Genomic DNA, 12,548 nt, shown 5'->3' on the forward strand with positions numbered 1-12,548 from the left:
ACACCGAGGCCTCAGACACGTCGGCGTTGGCCCTTCTTGAAACAGCAAGGATTTGGGGTTGAAACAGAAAGGTTTTCCCTGGCTGCTGTGGTTCCCTGTGCCACAGGGGCCCAGCCTGGCCGGGGCTGTGGGGACACGGAGGCGCTGGTGGGCACCGTGCTCTGGCCGTGGATCCCCTCCCGCGCCGCGGCTGTGCCGGCTGGGGATGCTCGGGGACCGGCTCCACTCGCGGGTGCACGAAACACTGCCGGGCTAACAAGAAAACCCGCTTGCCAAGCGGCACACGACGCACAGAGCTCTCGCAGAAGCTCAGTGCCTTTGATTTAGGGCCGGTTTCATCAGCATATTCCCAAAGGGTTAGGTCTGGCCAGGCTGACGCATTTACGAAACAGCAGCTGCCGTTACGGTCTTCCCCTCGGCTGCAATCGCCTCCCTGGCATTCCCAACACCATCGCTCCGACGGTGCGATGGGTTTGGCTGGGTCTCCCGTAGGAGGGACTATCCCGTGCCCTCGTCCCAGCCGTGGATGTGACCCTGCACACGGACGGTGCCGCAGGAGAGGCTCGCCGGGCCGGCTCAGCACTGAAATGGATTGATTTGCCAGCCCGGAGTAGGCATCACCACCACGCAGGGGCTGAAGCCTTTCGACGTGCGAGGCCGCAGCGGGCTGCCAGCACTTTCCCATCCACCCAGCTCACCTTCCAATCACGCAGATCCCAGTTGCAAACGGCAGCCTTAAATGATTTTCAGATGCAACCTGATTGCCCCTTCCCGCCGCGGCTCTGAGAGCAATCACCCCCCCGCTGCTGCCAGTACCTAAACCGGCTCCACTTAACTGCATTTTCAGTGAAAAATCCCTCAAAATTCCCCAGGGGGAAGAGAAAATATGAAACCCTACCATTTCCTTCAGTAACTGTTTAATTTAACACACTCGTGAGCTATAGCCACTAAACCCCAACACATTTAGCTGCTATCCCTTAGCAAAACCTGGGAGCGTGACGGAAGCATGGGACAGATGGTGCTGGTGGGAAGGAAAACAGGACTGAACACAGGCTCTTGGAACAGAAAAAATTTACACCACGTTGGAAAGGAATAAAACACAAATGGTGAAGTCATGGCTTGTGTTTTACATACAGATTACAGGCAGGAAGTTCCCCTGTTGTGGGACTGAACGCTGTTCCCGACAGCCCGGGTGCGGAGGGGACCCACCCTGGGCTGTGCGACCCCGCTGCACGCATGGCGCGGGGCTCGCGCCCTTCTCCGCCCGGTGCCGGGAGGATTGCCTTCATGGTCTCCCAGATTTGGGGCGTCCTCCATAGCCTGAAGAGTACTACGGAAAGGAGTTCCTACCTAAATGCTCCCGACCCTCCTCCGGGGACCAGGCTAACAGAAATCCTCCCTCAGCCAGGGAGGGATTAACACCCAGCACCGCCGGGCCGGGCGGTGAGGGCTGTGCTGGCCCAGTGCCGCTCCTCGTACAATATTGGATATTCTACTTAAAAGAATCAGCTAACTTTAACAGAGGTGAATCTAGATAAGCAGGAAAAAAGGTTTTTAGCTTGTAAGAACCCAGAAAAACACCTTAACCAACCATTAAACTGCTACGCCGTAACTGCACGCAGAAAGGCAGGCGTGTAAGTACTCTGCCGCTCGGGAGGAAGGACGGAGGGACGGGGACGCACTGCCCGCCACGGGGCCAGAGCTGTCCCTCTCCTTCACAAATACACGCAAGGGAATGCCCTCTTGGACTCCAATGCGTCACTTCGCTCCTGCCTTGGTGTCCCTGAGCATCCCCTTGGCTCCAGAGCGATACGGGCAACGGCTTCGGCAGAGAAAGCCAGCAGCGGGGAGACGGGGGTACGGAGCCTTCGCACCCCCTGCGAGCCCTGGACTCGGGGGGGTACCTGAAGCTGATACTGTGTTCCTCTGCCCTGTCTCCATTTTTAAATTACGGCTATTTAGGTTCAGTGTGTAAACATTTTAATGAAAATTACAGAAATGGGTTGCCAGCTTCAAGTCCCTTAAGGAAAAAAAAAAACCCCACCTAACCCAAATGGTCGGCTGGACTGGTGAAACACTAGATGCTCACTTCATACATATAAAAATAATAATAAAAGTCAAGAGTTTCGTGCTGGCCTGCCAACACCATCAAGAGGCTGAAAATGTCAAATGATAGCACCATAAGCATTTCTGAGGGGTATCCCCCAAATTATTGCTGCTTTTGGTTTCCCTTCCCCAAAATGTTTCCCCGCCGGTCGCCCAGTGGCAGCATGACCCCGACAGAGGGTCCCAGCTGCCCCGGCATCTCCCGCGGGACCAGCGGGACCTGCACCCCCAGCCCACGCCAGACCTTATTTTACAGACCGATGGTTTGAGCACCGTTATAGTGTAGCACAAATAAAAGAAATCAAGCTTTCCCCGTGTTTTGAAAGAGCACCACGTGGCTCGCGGGCACCGTCCGGCACCACCATGGGATGAGGCAGAGCCGCAAGTCCTGGCTGTGACCCAGCTGCCGCCGCTGCCGCCACGCTGCTCCGGGAGCTGCCGGGGGTCCTGGCGCTTCTCGCCCTCGGGGACGGTCCTGTCACCTCCTGGAGGCCCGCTCGTCCCCGCGGTCCCGGTCGGGCGCCGTGCGGTGTCCGTGCTGGCGGCAGCTTCGGCAGCACTGGAGGAGGACTGTTGGGAGGTGGCACCTTCCCAGGACCCGCAGGGTCTGGCAGAAGCCGAAGGTCAAGCGGTCGCGCTCGCAGACGAAGCCTGGAGGGAGGCGAGAGGGCAGGGACGGCGTTAGTGCCGGCGCCGTTATCAGGCGCTTGATGCAAAAATTGGCATGTGGTTGGCAGAGACAAAGACAGACCTCAGCAAATGCAGAGCCCTCCCTCACCTGGCTACCGAGCACCCTCGTTATTTCTAATTGCCAGCAGAAATAAAGCTCTGTGCTTGTTTACAGTTCTGCAGCATCTTCCCAGGGCAGGGAAACCACATGGGGGAGCGGGGCTGAGCCCGGGGTCACTCCCCGGCGAGGAGGGTCCGGGCTGGAGGCCTGGGAGAGGCGACAAACCTTCCCGCAATGACGTCTCCTCCCCGTCCCCAGACCTTCCCGCAACGCCAGCAGCCGGCGGCAGAAAGGCCATAACTCATTTTTCTTCGCATTGTGTTTAGATTATTTTGAGAACCCGCATCATCTGGTTTGCTTCCTGCAGGTGTCTCGCAAACCTCAAAACAACACTGACACTGCTTCGAGGATGGGCTTTGTTTTGGGAACCGCTGCTCCAGCGCCAGCACCTGGCCCCGCTGGGGGGGGGGCAGTGCCCGGGCCGGTGCGGCAGTGGCCGTGGTGGCCATGGATCACAGCCTGGCCACCCTGGCTGAGTCCCTCTCAAGCTGAGCAAACTGTTTGCAGAAACTGTTTCCTCTCTGCAAACAGTCTGGAAATCACAAATCCCTCTCCGGGGCCGGGAGCGCCACGTCGGGGCGTTCAGTCCAGCGCTTGGGTTCACGGCGCGGGGAGATGCGAGCACCGCCCCACGGAGACCTCGCCCTTGGGGTGCCATAGGCTGGTAATGTCCCACCACCCCGAAACGCCCTCACACCTGCCACCCCACGCAAACCATGGTGCGGCGCATCCCGCGGGATGGCGCGGGCCGTGGGCAGGAGGGGACAGCCCTCCCCTGCGCGTCGGCAGCGCCTGCAGAACCAGCCCCCGCAGCTCCCAGCTCTGCCGCCAGCCAGACCAGACTCAAACAGGCTGCAGCTCGGCTTGCTTACAGCGGCAGAGACCCATCACCAAATACGCAGTGTTTATAAGCATATATAGCTGGTTTGCTTACATTTTTGATTTCCTCCTTTTCTACTTTATGTCAAAACACATGTGTGCCTCACTGAGCCTCCAGCATCTCCCCCAGCTGTGTAAGACTCATTTAAATTGCATCAGCTGTGTCTAATTTTGCCTCCTATACAAGTGATTAAAATAAATGACAGCTCTTCTCTGAAAAAGGGTAGTCAATGCTCCCTGGGGCGGATGCACAGGGCTGGCAGCTCCTGGTCTCCGGCACTGACCGTGCCTGGGCACCCTCCGCCTGGACCACCCCAAGCAGACACAGGAACGGAGCAAGAAAATGGGGCTTTTCTCTTTCTCAGGACACTTTTCTGCTGGGGAAACACCGGGACTGAGCCCGGGCAGCTTGCTGACCATTGCCCCTCGCCATCTCCCCTCTGCGAACAAAAGGCTTTGCTGAGGGAAAGGCTGCTGCCCCCATTCCCACGGGGATGAGCCGACCCGCAGCGGTTACTGCGAAGACGCAGCAGATGCAGAGCAGGGACTTTTCCCCCCGTTTGGGATTTCAATCACAGCCCTCACCCCCCGCCAGCCCATCAGTGAGGAGGTCACAATACTGGTCTAAAATTAATTTTCTATTTCAGTAGAGGTATTTCCTCTCTTCCTCTTGAGCAACAGCTATTTCTGCCTGGCAATAGCGTCTCTGTGCCCTGAAGAAAGTGTTTAACACAGAAGCTGCTGGTGCTGACGGCTCCAGCGGCTGCCGATGGACCGGGATCAAGCGCCAGATCCCAGCCCCACATCGCACTCCCAGGCTGGGGGTTTGGTCCAGCCCCCCGGGTGCTGGGGGGAAACGTGGGTTTTTCCTGCTGGTTGAGCAGAGCGGATAAGGAATTGGTGTGAAGCCCAGAGAGGGACGGGACGGGAGCGGTGCCTGTCCCAAACCTGCCGTGAGAGCAGCCACGCCACACGACAGCATCAGAGCCGGTCCGGAAAAGGGAACAGCTTACTCGTGTGATGCTCCATCAGGGTCTCAGGGATGGTATTCCCTGGGAGCATCCCTGCGGCTCTGCACGGCATCCCCCGAGCCCCCAGAACCCTTTCACATCAGGACATTCGAGCACATGAATACATGTATTCCCGCTTGCACGTGCTGCAGGACAGGGGTGTCTCAAGCAGGGATCCCAAAACACCTCTGGCGTGTCTGATGAGAGAGAAAAGCCTGAGGGCACGTCAGCCTGGAGAACCCCCCGTCCTGCCCCCAACGGCTGGCGTCGGTGACGGCAATACTGGGATGCACTGGCCAAGCTGGGCCTTAAACCGCAGTGGTGCCAGCGCCGGCTGAGCGCACCGACCCCAGCCATCGCTCCCCCCCAGCAGGACGCCGCAATCATTTACTCCTCACCGGGGCATGGCCGCTGGGTAACCCCCACCTGCCTGACCCGTGCTTCCCGCGGGATTTATAAACTTGTGGTAGTTCGGGTTGCTGGTTTTGGAAGCGACACTGAGTAGGAGATGGGGAACGCAGCGACGGCTCCCAACAGGCACGGAGAGGGGCTGGTGTGCTCCGGGGGGTTAATTATTCACTGTGTTGCATGGAGGAAGTGTAACCGCAGTAAAAACTCCACGGTGTTTAGGAGAACTCAGTTAAAAATACTGCAGGGATGGATGGGAATGTCACCGGCGCTTCGGAGGGTCAGTCCCGGGCGATGCTCCTGCGGGATGCCGTGCTGGGGCAGAACCCCACCGAGCGCTCAGTATTTTTAGCCCGCTGCGGCTGTGCCTTGCTGGGCTCGTCTCCGTTCACGAGCCCTCTGCTTATCGCAGCCGTCTTCCTAGAAAGCTATTTATGGATCGCAACCAAGCTGCCTCCTGCCTTCCCTTGAAAGAGCTGTAAAGGCCACGGGGCCGGAGCCTCTCCCTGGCCGGTCGCTTTCCAGGAGCAGAGGTGATGGTTTAGCTCTTCTCTGATCCCTTTCCAACGGGTCGGCACCCTGGGAGCTCGCACGGAAATCCCTGTACCTGCAGGACGCAGAGCTGCGCACAGGCATAAATAAGCCCGTGGGTCTCCTGCCAGGAGTTATTTCTCTTTGTGCGCCAGGTTATCTGCAAAGGTATGAGCCGACCGCGGAATGGCAGCCGGGACGGGCTCAGCGGAGGGCGGAGAAGAGCCACCACCCTTGGCTGGAGGCATCGCTGCAGCCACGCTGCTGACCTTCCGCCAGACCCCGCCGCAGGACTCCGGGTTTCCAAAGCATTTTAATAACATGAAGTCAATGGGAGTTGGTGAGCGCTCATCATTTTTCCAGATCGGGCCGCGCTTCGGTCTGATGTATCCTCTCAGCGTGGATGCGTGCGGGGTCACGCTCAGGTCTGAAAATCTTGGCGGAGCTCGTGATTCCTCCCTGGAATTTGGTCTTGGGCAAGGGAAACTGTAATAAGCACTTAATTTTTCAGCTCTTCAGAGAGGGTCCCTACAGAATTGACCCAATTTTCATTTAATGCTTTTACTGTTATTTTTTTCTATTAACAATTTTTTTTTTATATAATCCTAACACTTCATTTGAACACACGCTCCAGTGTCCAAGATTATGCCAAATTTTAGACTAAAGAAATAGCTTAAAGCAGGGCTTTTAAAATCCAGGCTAAGTCAGCACATTAAAAACTGAAAACCCCCACTTTTTTGTTTGTTTTTTTTTAAGTTGGCGTGGAAGTCGCTTTAAATTTCATTTAAGCTTCTGCCATACAGACCTAAGCGTTTACTTTTATGCTTGGGAAAAATAAACTTCCTGGAACAGGTTTTGTAAAAACAAGGAAAGGTTGAGCTTAGAGCTGAGCTAGCAAAAGCAGAGAATGAAGCGGCTGACCTCTGGCCTTCGGGATGCTCTCAGAGCCGGTGCCGAATTTAGCAAGTATTATCCCAGGCTCCTGCTCCGGGCCCCGCGGTGCGCTCCCCTGGGAACGAGCACTGCCGAAAGCGGCACGTTTCACGGCAGGCGGCACCAGAGCCGCGGTCGCTGGTCAGCACGTGTGCCATGTGCCGCGCTGCCAGGCACCGACATGGCCGCAGCCTGGAAAACTGGGAGAAAAGCACAAAAACCCCACCAGTTTTCAGGGGTCAGCCCTGCTGCTCCCGGCACGTCTCGCTCAGCTCCCGTCGACACCCCCGGAGCATCCAGCCTGGGAATTACAGAGCAGAGGGAGGAAAATGCCGGTGCCTTCTAAGGGGTTCAGAGGGATTATCCATTTTTTAGAGTCTCTGGATCCCACAGAGAGAAATTCTAATTTCCGAAGAGCTGTGGCAGAGCCAGGACTTTCCCTGCGCCCTGCGTTGTCTTCCCCTTCCTTCTCACGAGTGCAGGGAGGGGGGGAAAAATGCTTTGCCGAAATGAGTCGCTGAACGTGACCCCTGGCTTCCTCTCCAAAATGCAAAACCGCTTTAAACACGCCGTGTCCAGAGCTTCCCACAGCCAGCCCTGCAAGGAGCAGGGGGCTTGAGCAGACAAGCCGTGTCACATCTCCACAGCCTTTGCTGCTTCTGCCTTTTTTTTATCACGCAGACCAGGCAGGGAAACGGGGCTTGGCAGCAGCGCTGAGCCCTCCTCTATTCCAAGACCGAGCGAAACCGAATCCAGGCAGGACCCCCGGCGCGTGACTGCCAGTGTTCCCACGTGGCTAAGCGCAGTCATTCCTTCGGCCACGGGTAAAGCACCCTGTCTTCATTTCTGTCCTTGTTTTCCCCGTTTTTAGCACTTCAAGGCCAATATCCTCTCTGCTGAAGGTCTTTCTTCTGCACGGAAAAATATGCCATTGATGTATTCCAGAGAGTTTTCAGAAAAGTTAAGTGAGGGTTAATATCTTGTTGTTGGGATTAGGCTTTGCCCCCTCCCTGCCAGGCTGTTACCGCAGGGGTTGGTAGGAGGCTCCTGGCAGAGGAGCCCGGGCTGCGGCCGCCGGGTCCCTCGGGTGCCTGCCCCCGGGGCAGACGAGAAGCAGATTCTTGTACCCTCCTAATTGTTGCGCTGGACACTCAGGTCCTTTGAGATTTACACTTTCTAAAACTTAAATCTACTCAGCAGTTGCCAAGAAGGAGGGAGGAGAAGCATCTCCCACCGCCGGAGGAGCAGCATCTCCCACCGCTGCTGGTCAAACCAAGGTCATTTACATAAAAAGCACTTGTGCAGCACTGCAATACGGAAACCCTACCGTTCCTGCTGGGGTGAGGAAACCTGCCTTTCCTGCTCCATCTGCCCGAGGTTTGTTATGTTTTTGCCTCCCATTGCCCAGGTTTTCCCCGGAGCCATGCCGGGCCGTGCCAACCCACCGTGCAGACACGGCATGGGTGGGCCGGGTTGTGTCGGCATCGGGGCGCGTCGCAGGGACCTGCACAGCACCGTTACTGCTCGGACCCGGCATCGGCATCGACCCGCTCGGTAGGAAAGGTTGATATGGGGACGCCTGAACAGCCTCTGCCAGCCCATGTCACTGAGAGCCTGTTTCTCCGTAAGGCTAAAATGTGTAACGTTCATTTCTCCTACATTTAATAAAAACGGGGAACCCTTTCCCAAGCACCCATTTTTCATTGACGGCTGTTGTTAATTAGCAGTAAACAAAGGGCAATTAATGACTCGCTCAGCGCCACCTCCCTGTCTTGCTACTTGGATACGGACTTATATGCTCAAATGACAGAGAAAATTGGAATCTGCTGCAATCATTTCTAGCACATATCCCTTGCGGACAAATTCAGCTACATGCAGAACCGTGAATAATTTCATTTCCCTACTCAAAGCAAGGAGGAATATAACATTTAATTGCCAATTAATCTTGCGGCAACTAGAAATACAACCAGGCCCTGGGTAACGAGCCCGGAGCAGCCGGAGGGCGCCGGGCGTCTGGGATTTGCCCCAGCACGTCCCTGGAGCAGGGGGGGACTTGGCCCCTCGGTCCCCCCGGAGGCATCGCCCTCTCCCAACCCCACCAAACACGCTCCCCCGTGCTGGCTGCCCCCGGGACACGAGGCTGAACTCCATCCTGCTCCATCCCTTCCCGCTGGCTGGAAACCTTTGTCTCGTTCCCAAAGAAACCGTATCCAGGGCCAGCTTATGCATATTTGTTCTTGGGCCAGCTGAACGCTTTACCTTAATTCCTTTCCCTCGCCGGTATTTAAAGCCTGAGATGCTTGTGGGGAAGAGTCGTGTTTGCTGAAGTGCCCTGGCTGGAGCGAAGGAGCAGACCCCTCACCTGCTCGACACCTGCTTGGTGTCAATGTGGGGAACTTGCAGGCTCGCCCAGTATCGGATCCAGAGAAACAGGCGTGAGGCAAATTGTTAATTTTGTGACATTTACCACGACGAGGACCCTGTGGGCTGCAAGCGCTCGGTCCTGAGCAGGGTTGTTCCACCCGTCACTGATGAGGTCTGGCCAAAAGCCACTGTGCAGGCACAGCCACGACATTCGCAGCAGCGGGGCAGCCTTCGCTCAGTTCACCCCTTAGCATCCTCCTCCGGTGCAAAGCAATCGCTGCTGTTGTGTTTTAAAACGGTTGGATAGACCGGCGCCGGTCTCTCTGAGCCCTCACGTGGGACCTGCTGCTCCGCTCTTTTCCAAGGTGGCCATTAAACACAGAAATAAACATGCTGTGAGGCGTTTTTTCCAGCTTTCTGAGTTACAAGAAATGATCCGGTAACAGGAGTGGCTGATGTGGGTGTGAGCGCTCGCGCTCGGAGCTAGGCACGGGTGGGAATCAGAGGACAACAGGCTTTCCCGAGCCAGAGGCTGCTCTTATCTCGCCGGCAGCTCTGCCCGAGGTCCAGAAACCTGTTCCTGCTCCTGTTGCCCAGGCTGTGCTGCCAGGAGGAGACCGATGTCCTCCTCGTCCCCTGGGAGCTAGCAAGGACCTGCAGGGCTTTCCCGGCTGCCGCTAGGGTGGGCGAGAGCAGTGGCTCTCAGCCCCCATCCACATTTTCCTGCACTGGAGCCACATTTGAGTTCCTTGTTTTAGCGTGGAGTAAGATAAATGTCCCCAGCCTTGCTGGGGCATCGCACGGAGGCATCTGGGTACCCGATGGGCTCCGATGCTCCCCGAGAGCCATCTAAGGACACGGCCAGCCTTATCTTCTCTGCTCACAGCTGGATGCAGCTGGAAAACGACAGGCACATTTAAAAAGAACCTCTGTGTAATCATCAATTAATTTATAACTTGGCAACAGAACAGGATTCTGGTTCTAATTAATTCCGACCTCCTTTAATTGAAGAGAGCTGATTGCCGGTGAGATGTTTGTTTATGTTTGATCTGTTCCATCTCTGTTAAAAATTCATCTGATAATGGTTTTAACATTTAAACTCTACTGGGGTTATTCGTGTTTTTGTGTCCAGCGAGAACAGGATTGCTCCCAAAGACAAATACACGATTTTGCTGGTATCCGAGCACTTCACGTTAGAGGAGATAGAGGCTCCTTGTGCCTCTAACATAAACACATGAATCACTCCAGCCTGCATTAATCTTGTGCAGTAACGATCCTTTAAAACACAGGAAAGGGCTGGAGTTTACGCTCATGCCTTTTCTGGGAGCCTCTGCCTGTGGATTTACACATCTGTGATTTCCTGCCATGTGAAAGTTTTGTTCCTCCTCGTGGTTTGGCAGGAAATGTTTGTATTTCCAAGAGGCGTTTCCTGCTCTGGGCTACAGCCAGAGCATTTATGTCATTTTTAATCCAGGATTTTAACATTTCTTTGTGCGCTTCCTACACATCTAAGTGGTTATTCTGGTACAACCTTGGCCACGCCGTGCGGCTCCGTGGCTCCCATCACCAAGCCCGGCACGGAAATTTTCCCTTGACAAAAAATAGCCGGAACCGCACATCAGCTCTTGAACAAGCCTGACTAATTATTTCCTAAATGTTGAACTGCCCAGCAGACTTACAAATGCAGGAGTGTCGTGCAGCTGCCGAAAAGGAGGGATTTAATGGCTAAAAGCATCCCAACGGCCAGCGGTCTCAGCCTCCAAATCCCAGTTAATCAAAGCCAACGCTTCTGTCCTCTCTGGAATAGGTTTTAGGAGGAATATGGCTGGATATAGGACAAACACAAATAGCTGAAAGGATGAGAACGGCTGCAGAGGGGGACCTGGCGTGGAGGTGTGGGGCAGCCCACGGGGCCGGTTCCTGCGCCCTGCGCACCGGCCGCCCGCTGCCCTCCCGGCCCTGCTCCGGCTCCCAGCCCGCTCCTTCCCCAGTAAACCTCCTGAGGCTCTAACGTTTCTTTCTGGGCAGACAAGCAGACAAAAAGCTTTTTTTTTTTTCCCCAGACACATTAAAAAGATAAGGTCGATCAATGATTAACATGCTAATGTCAAGGACATCTAATCCCCTCATTATAATTGCTTTTCCTTTTAAGTGCTGTTAGCCCTCGCAGCCCACAGGTTTCTGGCTTACAAGGAACGGCCCGGCGCCGTGGGGCGTATTTCTCCAGTGACGATGAGAGGAGAAGCCAGGCGAGCACCCGCGGCACGGCAGAGCACCGCGGCTGCAGCCGGAGCGGGGAAACGCAGCTGGCAGACAGTCTGCAGGGGTCGGCTTGAAACGGGACTGACTCACTGGAGCATTTGCTCGGACATACCCAAAGACGCTGGAGAACCGGTCTTTTATCTGACTTTCTCATGGTGCGCCCTGGCTTGTTTCAGAAGGTTTGTGTTCCAGGACTTTATCGCTAAACAGCTTTCTGGCAGTCAGAGAGTTTAATCGCTTGATATTTCCTTCTGGCTTCCTTTTTCTGAGCGACACGTTGGTTCTGACCCAGGTCCCCGTGCCCCACGGCACCCCCAGCACTCAGGCAGGTGCCGGTGGTCCCTTTGCTGGGCGACGCTGCCGCCTCTGACAAGCGCATGCCAGCTCATATTCGTGCCAGTAAAAAACCACCCTCCACCCCTCGAGAGCTGAATGTTCCGGATATTTATAGATGGTTATAACATTCCCACTTAATTATCGATTAGCCAAGCTAGCCTTACACAACTCTTGTATAAAACACTTCCAACCCCATCGCTCCCCTTACTGCAGCCAGCACCAGCTCCCAGTTCGGCAGCACCACCAGAACCACGTGCCCATCGCCCTTCCCCGCGCCCGGACCCCCGGCTGCCCCCGGCACCAGCCCATCTGACCCTGGGCACTGCTGCGCCGGTGCCAGCTGCGCGGCTCTCCCTGGGGTCCCTTCCCGGGAGCAGGATGGCGTCACGCCGCCAGGCAGCGGGGACAGCACAGGGCACCCCCTGCCCCGGGAAGATTAATCGAGTGTAGCTTGTCTTTCAGCACGGGCAGTTATTGCTGGCGCCCTCCTCCAGACTGTCCGGGGGGACCGAGAAGTGAAAGGTGGGGAGAAGAAAAATAAAGAATGAGTCTGAACTTGGCTAGAAAAAACATCTCCAGTTACCAGACCCAGAAATGGGTCGTTTCCTTACACGGCCTTTACTTTGTTTCACGGTGCGGCTTCCAAGAGACCGAGCAGAGCACCCAGCCGGCGCACAGCCCACCCAGTGCCCACCATTGAAACCTCCCTAGCACACAGCACGCCAAGTGACACTGTGCTGTCCCTCGTCACGTCGCTGCACGACCCACAGTGACCATAAAACTGTGCACACCTGAGTTTCTAACCTGGTGTCGCTGTATCAGCCCTCACTGGTGCTGTATGGTGGAAAAGTGTCTCCAACCATGGCAGAGGACGGTGACGGAGGACGATGCATCGCTCCTCCATGTAACTGATGATGGAGGAGCTGCTC

At 55.8% G+C, this 12,548-nt stretch overlaps 1 protein-coding gene and 1 long non-coding RNA gene across 2 annotated transcripts in view; one reads left to right on the forward strand and one right to left on the reverse strand.

Moving 5' to 3' along the window:
- Positions 1–1,963: 1,963 nt before the first annotated feature.
- ADAMTS7 (ADAM metallopeptidase with thrombospondin type 1 motif 7) overlaps positions 1,964–12,548 on the reverse strand; it is a 49,710-nt gene continuing 39,125 nt past the window's right edge. The window contains exon 24 of the mRNA XM_074601038.1: positions 1,964–2,757. Coding sequence (XP_074457139.1) covers positions 2,585–2,757 — 173 coding nt within the window. The 3' untranslated portion in view covers positions 1,964–2,584. The remainder of the gene's footprint in view (positions 2,758–12,548) is intronic.
- On the forward strand, positions 5,517–8,429 carry LOC141748640 (uncharacterized). Its single transcript, XR_012589064.1, has 3 exons — positions 5,517–5,726; positions 5,880–6,064; positions 8,066–8,429. It is a non-coding gene; the product is annotated as an uncharacterized LOC141748640 (long non-coding RNA).

Source organism: Larus michahellis, chromosome 9 (assembly GCF_964199755.1).
Source record: "Larus michahellis chromosome 9, bLarMic1.1, whole genome shotgun sequence".
In the NCBI taxonomy this organism is placed as follows: Eukaryota; Metazoa; Chordata; class Aves; order Charadriiformes; family Laridae; genus Larus; species Larus michahellis.